Raw genomic sequence first — 16804 nt, forward strand, 5'->3', positions numbered from 1 at the left:
GTATGTACCATACGCGTATACGCGTATGGTATGTACCATACGCGTATGGTACGAAATACGCATATGGTATAGAACAGTAGTAAGAGCATATATAGTAATCACTTCGCTAGGACGGCTATGAGCGACGAAGCAGTGTAGTTCACAACTGTAACAGTACACGCAATCGCCCTAACATTGCAAGGATATCTACGACGGATGAGTTCACAGCTGTAACAGTACAATCACCCTAACATTGCATAAGCCATATAAATGCCCGTTCGTTGTGATGCGAGTTATTCCGTTATTCCGCTACTCCTTATTCCGTCTTTTACAAACTCCCTCCATGAGCTATTTTTAAATGTGCATTGCAATATTAACATTCACTTTCAATCAAATTACTTCTTGTAGATTAACTTTACCATTGATCTTCTGACTTAGTCTCTGTAAGGGTATACCACAGAGTTAATATGTGTCAATAAGTATCCAATCTATTTATGTTACCATGTTCATTTGGAAACCCTATATCATTACCTATGTTTAACGACAGTATATTGAGTTCATACCAGAGCAACAATATTGTTGTGTACCACTGTGACTTGACTTATTGTGATCACACCACTGCACAAGTGTGCATGTGTATATGATAAATCAGAAGCCATACTATTGTTGATCACAGCATGCTATAAACTGCTTATATATGTCAAAGCTGTATAGCAGTAGTACAAAGTACATTCAATAGTAAGGAAACTAGTGTTTGCTAACTACGGTGATATTTGCTGACTATATACTTAAGAGCTACTGTACATGATGACTAACTTGATTATAATATCAAGCACCACGAGCACCTCTTATTATCATGTTAGCTATCCATAAACGGATTTATAAAAAGTAAACAAACTAGTGTAAAAATAATTTAAAACATTAAAACATGGGAATAGAGATCGCTGATAAAAGTATAAGAAACAAGAGCCAAACAAGGCAGCATGTTAAACACACAGAGATCTCTATTTGGACTCAAATAAACATTTATACAGAAGCATTCTCAGTACTTATCTGTCCCTGATTTATGGAGAAACTACTGTTTTTACCTTAGTTTCTATATACCATGTCCGTTGAGTCCAAATAGAGATCTCTGTGTTTAACATGCTGGCTAGTTTGACTCTTGTTTCTTTGTACTACGTACTTTTTTCAGCGATCTCTATTCCCATATAAATACATTTGCAAAGCATGCCTGCAGCTTCCCACACTTGCAGGTGAGTCACCCAAGGAGAACATATTAGTAGTAAGATGGTCACTTGTGATTTTGTCTGATACATATGCACTTGCCCTAAGCCTGCAGCGCTTGTGTTCATACTTACATTCATTCATGCCAGTTGTATATACGCACATTATTATACAGTCTTGTAAGTTTGATCTTTTATACACAGGTTCTGGTTTGGCTCATGCACAAGACATGAGTGATAGGGTATCTCTGTCACCACGATCATCACCTGCACGTGATGCTTATTGGAGTGTACCAACTGCAGCTTTATTATCACCACCATCTATGCCACTTACAGACACCAAGGAAGAACGTCAAATTGCTGAAATTGCTGTCGTGGGTGAACTAACATCAGACACAAACACTGGTAAGAGAGAGGTGATGGATTTAGCAACCGGGATACAAAATCAATTATCAGCTGATGATGAAATTGAAGTGCATGAACCTCAAGATGCAACATCATCACACCTTCAAGAATCAAGCATCTCACCAAGTAAACATGCAAGTTTGCCTCTGGAAGTAAAGAGTAAAATAGTTCCAGGTATGTTTTTGATGTAGCTGAATATTGAGTAAATCTCTAGCTAAACTCTATGCGTGTGCTCAAGGATTTTCAAATTAATGGGTTTTGTTTGATCTTACCACATACAGTATGTAGAACATTTGTAATAGAGGTGTACCGATATAAGAAAACTATACCGATCTGATATGAGATTAATCATTTTGAAGATACCGATACGATATACCGATATAACTAAGTGTAACTATTTATATTTGAGGAACCACATATGCCATGTTCAACTTCATTCTAACTACCGCAGTCTTAAAATCATTGGCTATGCTTGGTTACCCGTGGTGGTGTGGCCTCTATTCACAGCTCAGACTATAAGGCACCACAAATATTTTAATACATGCCCCTGCCAAGATTATTCCGCATTTTAATGGCTTGTAGAGATGGTTGGTTGTTCTATGCTGTGTTCTTAGTTCATTTTATTGCTGTTTCCCAGGCTCACCACTATGATTGTTTGTTGTATGATTGGTAAGTATTGTGACAGCAAAACAGTGGTTATGAACACACTTAGATGGCTTCGTGTAGCATATGCTTTTAGACAAGTAAAATAACTACTGTTTCCCACCCTTGTTATCCAAATAATAGGGTTTATAATGTGGCTTGATCATTGGTCAGTGCTCTTAAGATAGTTTAGTTGTATATCGGTGTATCGTATCGGTTTTTAGCAGCAATATCGGCTCCCACCGATATAGTAAAAAGTTCTATATCGGCCACCATTATGATATGTATTGGTATATCGGCACACCTCTAATTTATAATTAATTTTTAAGTCATGGTCAACTTTGTCATGGTCATTACTCTTGTAGGAGGTAAATAAAAACACACATAAGCACGCCAAAACCATCAATAATTATGCAGTAAAAACATTCATGCCTACATTTTAATGTATGCAGGTATTGCCAATACTAACACAAGTCACATCCAGAGATCAGAGAGGTACAGCATATCTATAGTATGGATTTTATGCATTAATATAACATTGTGGTGTTCTAATACTGTAGAATTTGTTGTGCTGTCTCTGAGCATTACACTGAACAATTTATCGAGAAGTGGATAAAAAACACAAAACATGATAATACCATTACATGCATAGCAGCTTTGGTAGTTGAAAGAAAAGGTAAACAGAATCCAAAAGTTGTTTTATTGACAGTAGGAACTATAGTAAAGTCCAAATGCACATATTTGATGGAGACTGATGACACCAATGAACCTCAATGGGGTCTTTGTGATGGACATGCTGTGGCTGTTTGCTACCGATTGGCAAGCTTCTATCTTTTGACAGAAATCTACAAACTTCATGATAATCGTGAATCTATACTCAAGAAAACAAGCACAGGATACATATTAAACGAAGGTATAAGTCTACATTTATTTACATCACACCCTCCTTGTGGTTTTTTTTGCTAAAAATGAACGCCATTTTCTGTCATGGAAAAGACCATTTGAAGAAAAACCACATTGCCTACAATGTAGCTCATTAATTCTAATTAATGCTTTCTTAGGAATTCAAGGTCCCCTTAGCCATTTGTTTGTCAAGCCAATTTACATATCATCCATCACAATACCAAGGTACGAAACTATGCCTACAGTACACATCGAAAAACGTTTTGAACAATTCTGGGGTATGATTTCTGAACAGAGACTGGCACAAACTCCAGATAGTCAGTATTACTTCCATACCCCACAAGTAGTCACAGTGAACAAGGAAGTCTGTGATCTCTTTTCAGACCACTTTAAACCACACATTGATGAAACCCCTTACAAGCAGTTTGGTGGTGAAGTGAAACATTGCAAGAAGGGAAGTCTAAAATCAGCTGGAACAATACCTGACGTTATTCGAAACTTACACATTTACACTTTAGTGTTTAGTTTAGATGATGGAATTGGATCAAAACTATTTCGTGACAGCGTTGTCGAACTTAAAAGTGATTTAGTACCAGTATCACATACGCTAAAGGAACAGCGACTGGAATCACTGCAAGAAGCTCGCATAAGGCTAAGCAAGGCTCTAAATGTTAGTCAAGCATTACAAGAGCAAAAGAAGCTGGTAGCTCACAAACTACAAGAGCAGTCTGCTATAAGATGTCGAAAAGCTGACGAAATCATACAACTGATGGAAAAGTGTAAAAGTGAAAAACTAAAAGAAAAACAACAAAATCTAGTTGTTTCCCTTAAAGAGACCAAAGAGAAAGAATTAGACACAATACAAAATGCCATACAACACAATGTCGAATATCACAGAATGTACTGTGAACTGGAGGGTCTACAGGAGATGGAGAAGAATCATGGCCCAGGTTCAGATTTTTACCTTGATCTAATGGGTTGTGACTGGGCACGCTATGTGGAAACTATTCGTAATGATATTAAAAACCTTGCAGTAATAGATTAATACCTACACCTGTACGTATTTAGATGCAATTCTTATATCTTTTGTATTTTAAATAAGTTACACAAAACACTTGCACCACACACATGTAAAATTCCATCTTATAATAAGGAAACATGCATGAGCTAAAACAAAATAATTATTACTATTAAATATTAGCCACAAACACCCTCAAATATTTTACTGATATTGTTAATTGTATTTGTGGTTTGCAATATAAAGTTAACACTGAGGTCAAAATCATCCATTGATTTGATCTTAGTATATTATCTATCATTTGATTAATGGGTCTATAATAATGTTTAGTAAATATAAATTATCAATAAATAAGTTCAGATTATTATCTTTGGACTGTGCATGTGTGCACATGTATGGCAGTAAAACGTAGGCTTATCATAGACTTCATAATCTGTGGTGGAATATTGTGTGTCGAATTATAATTTATTACAGTGAAGAGAGAGAACCATCATTAGTAATAAGATGATACATACAATACATTATTACTCCTCGGTCTTGTACGGCCATATTCAGATCAAGCTAAATGAAATCTTGTGAGCACCGCAAGGAGTGTGACGTGTACATGTAAAAGTAACAACAGCAACAACAATAATTACAAGACAAAATTAAGTTAAGTGCTTCACTACAATTCCTGGCCAAGAAAATTGTTTGCAAACATGTCATACATTGATAAGCAGTATTGCAGAGGATCTATCAGATGGAAGATTTGGTGGTTACAGAAAGTTGTACTTGATGTTCTGAATGGAAGAAGGTAGGTAGTGACCTAGTACACTAATTTCAATAGTATATCTTGTCAGTTAGAAACCTCAACATAGTAGCCATGTTGATGCAAGTAATAAACAAAATTAATACTGTGATACGACTGCTTTACAAAGAGGGACCTGGATGAATTTTCAGGTTACGAGTAACTTCTGGGTGAATTTTCAGGTTACGAGTGACTTCTGGGTGAATTTTCAGGTTTTGTGTTATGGATGCATCCATAGCACATGACCCTTGCAAGTAATTAAGGCAATAAATTTTATTGACAATGCAAACAAAATGATATCACGTTATCACCGGGTAGCTAGTTATCAATGGTGTGGGATGGTCGCCGGAAGTCGAGCCGGAAGCATGGTATATACGTTACGTCACGACACAGGCACTTTATTGATGTAGCGTAGTATATGCTTCCATCAACCAGACATCAATGACTCATAACGCAGAATCATCTGGATACCGTACAGCTACTGGTAGCGCAGCTTTCGCTACCTCTCCGATAACGATTCCAAACAGTAAGTTAAGTTGTTGTTTAATGTTTGCGGTTCCTGAGCGTATGGGCGTTGTCACAGAAGTATGCACATTTCACCGTTTGCCCTGTACGTGCTGCGATGCGTTGGTTTAGCAAAACTATTGCGTACAGTGCTAATAGCTAAACAGGACTCTGAATCTCATAATATTGGAAAATGATCCGAACATGGAAAGTTTATTCCCGCATTATTGATGAATAACGACATATATAGCTAGTCTTAAGGTACACAAATAACTAGTAAGTGAATGCATCATGAATATGGCAGTGGTTACTGAACCGAAAGCCAGTTCATTATCACACTGGCTATTGAGCCGACTAGCCAGCTACACCCATTTTTACAGCTTAGCTGTGTTTGCATGGATACACAGTATGTATAATGGATGCAAGTACTGAATGAATCAAAACAGCACATTAGGAGGGGCATTTCTAAAGTCATGCATCACATCTCAAAAATGTGGCTATTGGGTTGCCTATTTAGGGCGTGTCCCTTGTGTAACGCGAGAAAACGCGACTTTCCGTTTTACGCATGATTACAATGTTGGTCAAGAAGTCAACAAAACCCATTTTTAAAAATAGTTTGACAAACGTTTTTGATTCTTCAAAGGTACAAGGTGAGTTAAAATCATCCAGTCTATCATTCTAAGTAGTAGCAAAGTCTTACAAATAATGTTTTCAGCGAGTTTTATCGCTATCCCAAAACCCGAGATTGAGAGAAAAGCATCTTCTCGTTCAGCCTTCACCTTACATGCTGGATATGTTATAGCTCGAACCTTTCTCTATAACATATTTTCTGTTCTGAAGGCTGGCTAACTCTTGCTTGCTAAAGTTAACCGAAACGTTCATTTTATAAGACGGGTTGCCTTTTGTAGCTGAACTCTCTATAGGGTGACTTGCTTTAAGGCGTGGTCGTTTTACCGTAAATTTTCCACATACTTTCCGAATTCGCTAAGTCAAAAATGTATTACGGCTAATGGAGAAAATGAACATTTCGGTTAACTTTAGCAAACAAGAGTTAGCCAGCCTTCAGAACAGAAAATATGTTATAGAGAAAGGTTCGAGCTATAACATAACCAGCGTGTAAGGTGAAGGCTGAGCGAGAAGATGGTTTTGCCTCATGCAGATTGATTTTTAATAGTGTGGACTTGGAGCTATATGAAACAACTACTTAACCTGCATGGTAATGTGGAAACTCAAGATAAGTTTGCCCACCTTATGTTCTAGTTACATGCACATAAACTAACCTGGAAATCGGATACTGCAATAAAATTGCTCTTAGTTGTCCCAGCCAGGTTATAATATCTTACAAATTTACAATGTACATGCATGTATTTGCTGCTCATTATACTGTATATAGGAGACGGAGTGGTACATGCAGAAGCCACAAGTGGCTTGCCTATCTTACTTGATATTGTATCATCGCCACAATCCAAAACTGAAGATGACAACCAAATTGCTGACATAGCTCTTGTGGGAAGACAACTCACAAACCCGACAAGGGATGAAGAGAACATTATCTTTGCAGATGACAGCAATGTGGTTGGTGGTCACGTTGACGTCACTAGTGATTTTGATGATGATGTACATGAACCCCTTGTTGATGATGCATCCAAACATGCTGATGATGATGATGTGCCTGAACAAAAACCTGAAGATGAAACACCGGTTGAAGAAACAAACAAAGCTGCATCAAAATCTGCAGAAATTGTTTTAACTACACATTTGCCCATTAAAGCTGAAGGCAATGCTGTTGCAGGTAAATTGTGTAGCACATATTCCAGGTTTACACATAATAGTCATAAAAACGGAATTCTTTTTATTTGAAGTTTTAATATAGCAGATATAAAGACACAATGCAAGCATATAACAACATCAGATCTATCTTTATTGTCTTCAAATGATTTCACTATTTGATCTCACATATTATAGGTACACATGATAAAAGTGCTACCATCACAAAGCAAAAGCAGACCTCGGAACGGTAAGTAATTGCTAGATTACTTGCTTGCACATAATAAAACACGTGCCAATATTCATGCAATGCTTATAGGATTTGTAGAGCTGTATCTGAATACTATGAGAAACAGTTCATCAAAGAATGGAAAGAAAGTACAAAACACGAAAAGAGACCAATCACTGTTGTGGCAGCATTGCTGGTTGAAAGGAAAGAAAAATTGAAAGTTGTTTTATTGACTGCAGGCACTAGAATCAAACATGAATGCACGTATTTCACAAAGACAGATGATGACAACATAGAACCCTTCTGGGGTCTCTGTGATGGACATGCTGAGGCAGTTTGTTACCGATTGGCAAGCTTTTATCTTCTGACTGAAATTTACAAACAAAATGATGGTGTTGATTCAATACTAGATGTAGAAATCGAAGGGTATTGTTTAAAAGATGGCATAAAATTGCACTTATTCACCTCACACCCTCCCTGTGGGTTCTTTGCAACTCCAGAGCGTCATTTTTTATCATGGAAACAACCATTCATTGGTAAACCACATTCGTTGCAATGCAGCTCCATAATCTTAATTGCTTCTTACCTTGGAATTCAAGGTCCCTTGAGTCATTTGTTTGTCAAACCAGTTTATATATCTTCAATAACAATACCAAGGTATGAATCTGTGACAGCATTACACAGCACATACATTACAGAACGTCTTGACAAATTCTGGATTAGATTAACCAGCTGCAGCATGGATAATGACACCATACCTGTTTTAGGGAGTCAGTATCATTTCAATCGTCTACATGTAGAAGTAGTAGATGTCAGTGTTAAAAAACTCTTTCCAAAACACTTTGTGCCATATATAGACGAGAAACATAATATTGACAAAAAATTACGTCAGGTAACATACACAAAACAGGGAGCTCTTAGAACAGCTGGTACAATGCCAGATGTTATTGGAAATGCAAATATATTTGCCTTGGTATTTACATTGGAAGATGGAATTGGATCAACTATACACCGAGAGAGTGTGATAGAACTGATATCCAAACTAGTAAAGTTACCATGTGAAGTAAAACAAAAACGACTTGACTTACTGCGAGAAGCCCAGAAAAGGTTAATCATGGCCTTTAAAGTAAGCGAAGCATTAGCAGAACAGAAAAAACTGGTTGCACAATGATTAAATGAACACTGTTCTAGTAGATATCAAAAAGCCACTGAAATGATCAGAGTTGGAGAGAAGTGTAATACCAATGGAGAAGAACTAGCTGCACAGTTTGAAGAACTGGATGCATTTTTAAAAAAACTTAAAAGATAGTGATGATATAGATGTAATGCGTGAAGCCTTATGGAATAGTGTACAATATCAAAGAATGTTCACTGAGCTAGAACGCTTGCAAAAGATAGAAAAAACTCAAGATGCAAACTCAGAGTTTTTCCTGGAGCTACTGGGCTGTGATTGGTCTCGCTACATGCATGTAATTCGTAATCAAATAAACTCTAAATAATCTGCATGCAAATAATAGTGGCACTATGGAAAATTTCTGTATGGCAATTACATCACTTCTTTTGACATTAACACAATATTAAAGTTTGCACGTTCTAAGTACTATGAACTTAAGTTTTTCACATGTTCAGGCATGCATTTTTGATCACATGTATATTGCTTTGATGATTGTTATGACAGATTCATGTAGTTGCTGTGATTTAAATACTTTAATTAACTACACTAAATACCTAACCTCCTGTCTACATTCTAATCTCAAAATCTCTATGTGGATGAGAAACACGCAGTACTAGAATGAAAAGAAATCGAAGGTTTAGGTTTAGAACAATCAGTGGGTAGACAATTATTATGTAACCATAGGTTTACCACAAATATATTCACAGTACCGTGTGGTCAAACAGGATGTACAGCAGAATTTTTATAGATTCTTAACTCTTGCTATGTTACACAAAAGAGACAGTTTTGGTACCCATTTATGTGGATTATCATGGGCTTCATAATAGTACAAATTTAAAGCTCAGTTAAAAAGGTTTCAAGTGAATGCATGCACACTATTAGAGCTGTGTACACCTACAAAATTTTAATAACCGGTATATTGATCATCGTATATTGGCAATTAACTGATCATTGACGATGATCAGTTAATTGCCCCTTCCACTATTTAGGAATGGTTTTAAAACAGTATTTCTTCATGGAGCACATGTGCTTGTGTGATTGACATTAAATTCTTATTGACTTAAGTGGGTGACTATTAATACATAACAAAACACATTATACCAAGACCCAGTCACCAAATTACAGTGATTGGTATGTCCAGCACTCAAACGTTAGTGCATATGTGAGTGGAATAATTGGGAGCTGATTATCGGTTATGTAATATTTATCACCAGTTATTGAAGTATTGGAAATCTTCGATTGATTGATCAGTTATTTGGTGCGCTACACACTATAGTCATTTTTAAAAAGCGTCTGTTGTACCAAAACTACATTATTTTAGGCCATATAAACTTAATTATTAGTTTCTCATTCCCGCCCGCATCACTATTTTTCTTACCTCATCAAGGATATTTGCACCATTGATGGCATAGTGCAGCCATCCAGCACCTTTCAAAGTTGGTACCTTGCTAGAGCAGTCTAGGACAACTTCATTTTAACTAGCTAATTCAGCTATTCAGTTAATAAAAAGTAAAATAAAAATCCACCCTCCCGCACTGCTATTTTGAGTGCAGGAGGATGAGAAATTAATAATTAAGTTTATGTGGCCTTAGTTGGACAAATTAGCAAAATCAGAATATCCTACAAAAATTGTCTAAACTTTCAAAAACACCTGACAAATTTCCTTCCTTATACTGGCACTGAAAAAGCAATGAAGTTAAAGTTATCTGACCTTAAGCAAGTGCTTGAAAAAACCACAAAATAGTCACACAAAAGATATTTTGACAACACAGCAATTTTATTATTCGCATGCCATCAATTGCTTTCATACAAACGTTGTATGCAGTTAGCCAAGAACAAAAAATAATACAGAAATTTTGAGTGGACTAAAAACTTGTATATTATACGTACAGTATACAGATAATATATGTCATAATATAAGTGTATGTCATACATCACAGTTCACCCCGAGGTACATTAAAAGATATATAGTCACCAACAGCTCCCCAGTCAGGACGTAAACTCTGATAACATGTTATCCAAGAGACCATCAGTATGATCCAGACAAGGGAACCAATAGTTGAGTAGATGACGTATCGTCTGAGCATTGGGGGAGGGTCCTTCTTGATGAATGCATCTCTGAAGAACCACACAGCATTCACAAACCACACTACTGGTAGGGCAAAGAAGCCAACATAGAAGTACTTCCTGCATAGTTTGACCTTCTCCTCTGCACTGACTCTCTCAAGATTCATGGTGATTTGTCTAAAAGGTTAAAGAAGATTGTAAAATAAATGCCAACACATAGAACAGCATCTTGTAACTTATGCATGCAGTATCTAGCAATACAGACAATTTTAGTACACCGCATTAACCTTAATTTATTCATAGCTACCACTAATGTATCATGCATCTCCTTTATACTTACCAGATGAATGTGATAGTTATTTGAATTGATTGTCAACACTATTAACCTCTGCATAGTGTAGCTATAGTATAACTACGTATATGACTTCCTTTTCTAAAGTGCATGCTGTGACGTCTATGCTATGACATGACATCTATTAAACTATCACTACCAGCCATAATCACAGCCTAATCCCTGCTCAATTTGTCAGCTTATGGTACAGTGAGCCCTGGTGGAAGTATATTCTTAGCCTTGTAATGGCTGCTGGAAGCCATATATGCCCTGGGTGATGAAATAACTTCCTTCTTTTCTCCTGGCACCCTCCCACACAACACTTTGGCTGACCACATTGGTAATTATTATTGTGTAATTATGATTAAAAATTATCTAAAAATACAAAATAAAACACAAAATATTTCTGTGATAAAATACTCTTATAGAGCGTACACAGTCAGCCACTCTTATATAACACTCAGTTATCATACAGTAAAGTAGTACCGATCATGGAGATTTGGGTTTTTCAGACCAAACTAAAATCAACCAAAAACCAGCTTTACAATACCATCCTGATACCTTGACAGCAGAGGAGGTAGGACATGACGTCACAAAAATTGCGTGATGTGTGTGTACTGTACATTTATAGCAGAGGTATCATTCTAGTAAATTGTAAAGATTAGCACTGTCAGAAATGGTAATACGCTAGTGTAGAAATTGTTTCATACATTGAGCTTCATTGAGCTCCAGTGATTTTACGATCAATTTGCAATAGAGCATTATTTAGAATAAATTTTGGTCTTATTTTCAGTTACCTGTGTTGTTGTTTGCTGTATTCTTAACCACTAGTAGTAAATGCAATCGACTTTGGCGTCTACAATGATGCAAGTACCTAGTATGTTAATTTTTCATCATGTAATGTCCCCCCCCCCTGCTTTGGCAGTATTAGTTAGATATAACCAAGCCCACAAGTGTCTTCAGTATGACACTAAATGCTTCCAATAGATTGCTACAAAATTTTAAAAACAACTTTTTATTGAATGAAATTTTTTACTGACTGACTGACTGCCTGAAAGGAGCTTATAAGTGCTGAAGGAACGTTGCAGTGCTTATGGGCTCCTGCTTCAGACAAGTGTAACTTGATAATGGCTAAGGCTACAGGCTTGATTTTTTCTTGCTTCAGCCTGACAGGTGCCTTTCGGTATACTGCAGTATGCATAATGCACACATCATGGACTTACCCTTGTCTTCCTTTGTGTCCCATTTCTTCTTGCTGACAGTCCAAGGTGTTGATTCGCGGTAACTTGATTGCTTTCCTATGTTTGTAAATGGGAATCATCCGTACTTTATGTGGTGACTGGATTGATTACAGAGGCACTTCTCCTACTGTTCTTCGTCACTTGTAACGCTGTGAAACAGGCTGAACATAGCTGAAAGCAAAGTGTAATGGCTACTTCACGATTGAGTCAGTAGTTGATAGTTGTGGCATGTGTTCAGTTGAAAACATTACCTCTGACCAGTCATAATTAAATAACATTACAAAAAAGTAAACAAAAACATATAAAAATTTCAAGTTCGATTAGGGATCATAGAAACAAAAGTAAAGAAACAACGGAGGTCGCCTCCACCTGCAGATATACTAGTGGACATTTAACTGTCCACCAATATATGTAGGGGCGACCTCCCTTGTTTCCCTATGATCCTTACAATTCTTAATTTTTCCTTACTCTTATTCTAATATAGCAATCAAAACTAGGAGGCATTTAAAAGATTCAAACTCTTAAGTGTTACTTTTGCTATTTAATATCTTGGAAAGGGCTTTATTGTTATCTTTTACACCAAGAGAAAATAATGGAGAGGCTCTCCCATCATTTATGCTAATGAAAGCTGTGAAACATGTATTATAGCTGCCTGTTTGAAGATATTACACCTTGAAAAGGAGAAAAGATCAATGAGTAGAGCTGGACAGCCTCGAATCTGCAGTCATCCAATTTACGCTCGAATGTTTACAGATGGGTAGCAAGGTTTGTAACTAACAATTACTCTTGATATGCCAGTGTCACTGAAATACTATCTAACCTTAATTCTGACCAGATACAAAAACGAACAGAAAGCTACAATGTTATTCAAAAGCATATCTCACCTGGTTGATATTAATGCTGATAATCAAGACAAACAGTAGTGTGTTATGCGGCCCAAGAAGCTGGCATGCAACACTGTGAGTATATTGACAGGATAAAAGAAATACAATTTCACTCATTCATATCTCTGTGCTGCTTTACACAATGATTTTTGCAGCGGACACACCATCCAACATCAGTACTCCACAAACCAAATTTCAGCAAAATTGCTCCAAGCATTCTTGAGATATGAGACTTCAAAAATTGGCTTAGTTTCTTCGTGTTGTTTTTCCTTCTTTTCTTTGTATTTTCACACACTTATAAAAACTGTCATAAAAAACACCAATATGTTGTCACAACTACAAGGTAAACCGCTTATGGTAAGAAGCCAAAAATTGGTACGTGGATAGATTAACTATTGAACCTTAAACCTTTTGTGGTTTGAAAGAAATTGAGCTAAAGACCATGAAGATAATCAACAGTGTATAACAATTATGTAGCTAAAGTCTTCGAGCAGGCTGTAGGACCAGGTGTCCTACAGACCTTCAGTACTTGTGTTGTGAGGCATTATTATACAACCAAGTACTAAGAATACGAAATGCGGTTAAAATTACGTCATAAATAAATAATTAAAAAATAATTAATGTTTGAAATTCTATATAATGCCCAGTACCACACCCTGCTTAATTACAGATTGTGCAAAGGAGAAGATTAGCGAATGTCCATGAAGTGACTTCAGGAGAGCGAGAGGCCACTTTACACGAAAACAAGAAGATTACAAGTTTTTATGTTTGTAACCCTCAAGTCTCCATGCCAGCTGCCAGTACGCTCTTTACAATATGAAATACATGTAAACAATCTTGTCTTGTGCAGCTGGCATGGCGAACTTCCTTTGTGTTGGTGTCAGGCAATTCACTACATGCTTAATCTTTTTGCCTTCACCTGGCTTAGTTACTAGGTTCTGGCTGACTTCCTTTATCTGGTTCATCTGGCTTGCATACTCCTACAGTATTGTGTAGCTATCTCCTGCAAGTTGTATATGTATAATTATAGTGTGTCACCCGTCACTGTGCCATTGCTACACCACTGATGAACCTTATTTAGCTCTAGTTGATGTTGATACTTTACTGTATATTGCTAATAATTTTTATCTGTCGATGTTGCTTATAATGTATTGCTGCAAACAATACTGCAATAATGCATGGTTCTCTCCTGTATGTGTTGTATACATAATTACATAATACTGTGTACACATCACTGTGCCATTACCACACCAATGATGTACTGGCACTTAGGCCTTTAGTTACGATGCCACCATTGTGTTGTATCTGTCATTACTGTGACATATTGAGTTGATTTGGGGATCGTGCCTTCACCACCTAATAGCCTCACCAGGGGGCTGTCACGTTGGTGTATGTACTTGGTTGTATGTGACATGGTCCTAGATAAATAAAAACAAAATAAAATTACGCGATTGAGATTAGCTAATAAAAAACTAATACTTGCCACGCCTATCAGACAAACTGATTGGTGAAATGATTTGAAAATCGGTGTAGATGGATTAATCATCTTAGAAAGGCTCTTCAATAGTTTAGAAGAATTAGATTTAGAGTTATAACATGAAATCCAACTTGGTGTAGCAAGTGTGAGATCGAGATACTCTAATAGAGCAGTCACCCTGAAGAGAGATCAGCTAAAAACAAGTAACCCTATACAGTATAAGAGATCAACTACAAACAAATCACCCTGTAGAGAGATCAGCTTGATCAAGTCACCCTGTAGAGAGTTCGACTACATTTCAAGTCATCCTGTAAAGATTTCAGCTAGACATAAGTCACCCTGTAGAAAGAGCAGTCACCCTGTAGAGAGATCACCTTGACCAAGTCACCCTGAGGAGAGCTCAGCTAGAAACAAATCACCATGTAGAGAGATCACTTTGTAGAGTTCAGCTAGAAAGGTCACCTTGTACAGAGATCAGCTGGAAACTGTAGAGAGATCAGCTTGATCAAGTCACCTTGTAGAGAGTACAACTCATTTTAAGTCACCTGTAGAGAGAGATCACCTGCTAGAAACAAGTTGCTCTGTAGAGAGATCAGCTAGAAACAAGAGTTCAACTACATTTCAAGTCACTTGGTAGAGAGCAAATAAGTCACCCTGTAAAGAGATCAGCTACAGTTCAGATATGTAACAAGTCACCTTATTACTTACGTGATAATCATTCGTTTTATTCAGTGCCTTATAAAAGGCATTATTTTACTTGAGTGTGCACAGTGGAGAGCCACTAACTTTATTCTTAACCACTACACTTCAAACTACAAATCTCATTTGATCAAGCTTGGAATGCTACCTTTAATGTATGTATATGAAGTTGCCGATATCTTCTTTTTTATTATTACATCATTTAAGTTCATTAATAATAGCTTGGACATACTCAATTTCGTATCATTAAGTAACAATCCTACCAGATCATGTAGCTCTAAACTTCATCACAAGTTTTCTTCTACCAACTTAATCAATAACTCCTACCTTTATAGATTACCCAGAATATGTCTCCCAGTGATTAATACCTCTCTCCCTATCCAGAAAATCTTAAAAACTTATTTTTGGAATCATTTTGTCAACAGTTTTAATGTAAACAACAATTGTACCCTCCATTACTTGTGTACCTGTTGTAAATGCTCTAAAGTCTCCTGCCCTGTCATTTATGTACTAAATATGTGTTTTTGTATGTTGTCTACATGTACAGTAATTTTAAACACTATCATGAACAAAATGAAATTAAGTACATATAAATGGACCCTCGGTCAACATGCTGCCACATATCTGACCGACTTGGGTCACATGGCAAGGAAAACAAACACGCTAATTATAAAACTAAAATTACAGCTAACATACAACAAATTAAGAACAGTCTGGGTTGATTTTCCATTCTTTTACCATAGAAAATTCTCTGCGAAGCAGAGATTGAGGCACTGGCCATTTCATTCAGAAGTCCTCTAGCACTCGCTTTAGAAAATAGGGATACTTGCAGGGTAAAATTAATCTCATCCTTAATTGCGAGAATAGAATAGGTTAAAAATAACCCAAACACTAACTCCCACAGTTCTGTAGCAGTGAGAAATCCTCAAGCGATCTAACTCAGCCAAACGTTGTACATATTCAGGTGTAGGTCACCAACTGTAGATTCCTTGTTTCCTGTCACCTGCCCACATGGTAATTTTAGAGCCGCATGCAAATTTATTACAGTATTGCATTTGATAGTCATGTGATGAGTTTATAAGCTAGTGTGAGCACATGGTAAGGTAGTGAGTTTCTGATGTTTAGTGCCAAAAAGCATGGATAACTACATAGTTTGAATTTATTCCAACCTTGGGCCAGATTACAAGCAGTGTATCTCTTCAAGTAGCCATTGGTTGGTAAGCGAGATACATTAATGAACAGGAGTCCCACTCATTTGACAATCTGTTATTAACGTGTGTGAAACATGGAAAATTTGTACTATTGCAGTTGATGGCTAAATTAGTGCTTTGACCACAAGCATGCAAACTCAGTCAGCAAATTCTTCAAGACTTGAGATTTGGTGGCTGCATGCTTAGAAAAAATGAGGGGTCTACAACACTTCGAATCTAACCTTCTATGAGATTTGAATCTTGATGAATCCCAGTGAAATCAC

The 16804-nt window shown here is 36.8% G+C and overlaps 3 protein-coding genes across 5 annotated transcripts; 2 read left to right on the plus strand and 1 right to left on the minus strand.

Annotated features, from left to right (window-relative positions):
* Positions 1-1406: 1406 nt before the first annotated feature.
* On the plus strand, positions 1407-4475 carry LOC136249038 (uncharacterized; the record flags this gene model as incomplete). Its single annotated transcript, XM_066040942.1, is given in 3 exon segments — positions 1407-1781; positions 2702-2744; positions 2810-4475. Coding segments are annotated over 3 exon segments (824 nt in total), but the record flags the coding sequence as incomplete, so codon positions are not given.
* Positions 4476-5335: 860 nt separating this feature from the next.
* LOC136249040 (uncharacterized) lies at positions 5336-9172 on the plus strand. 3 transcript variants are annotated; one of them, XM_066040943.1, is made up of 4 exons: positions 5336-5483; positions 6855-7253; positions 7427-7478; positions 7548-9172. In XM_066040943.1, the coding sequence occupies exons 1-4, from the start codon at positions 5399-5401 to the stop codon at positions 8626-8628; spliced, it is 1617 nt and encodes a 538-aa protein (XP_065897015.1). In that variant the 5' UTR covers positions 5336-5398; the 3' UTR covers positions 8629-9172. The 3 variants fall into 3 exon arrangements, with proteins under 3 accessions (XP_065897015.1, XP_065897016.1, XP_065897017.1); XM_066040944.1 differs by lacking the exon at positions 5336-5483 and adding an exon at positions 5730-6111; XM_066040945.1 differs by lacking the exon at positions 5336-5483 and adding an exon at positions 6132-6582 and having other exon boundaries at positions 6636-7253.
* A 1393-nt stretch (positions 9173-10565) lies between these two features.
* Positions 10566-12350, minus strand: LOC136251767 (gamma-secretase subunit PEN-2-like). The gene is made up of 2 exons (XM_066044179.1): positions 12253-12350; positions 10566-10875 (listed from the first exon to the last, which is right to left on the minus strand). The coding sequence occupies exons 1-2, from the start codon at positions 12348-12350 to the stop codon at positions 10566-10568; spliced, it is 408 nt and encodes a 135-aa protein (XP_065900251.1).
* Between the last annotated feature and the right edge of the window lie 4454 nt (positions 12351-16804).

This window comes from Dysidea avara, chromosome 3, assembly GCF_963678975.1.
Source record: "Dysidea avara chromosome 3, odDysAvar1.4, whole genome shotgun sequence".
Lineage (NCBI taxonomy): Eukaryota > Metazoa > Porifera > Demospongiae > Dictyoceratida > Dysideidae > Dysidea > Dysidea avara.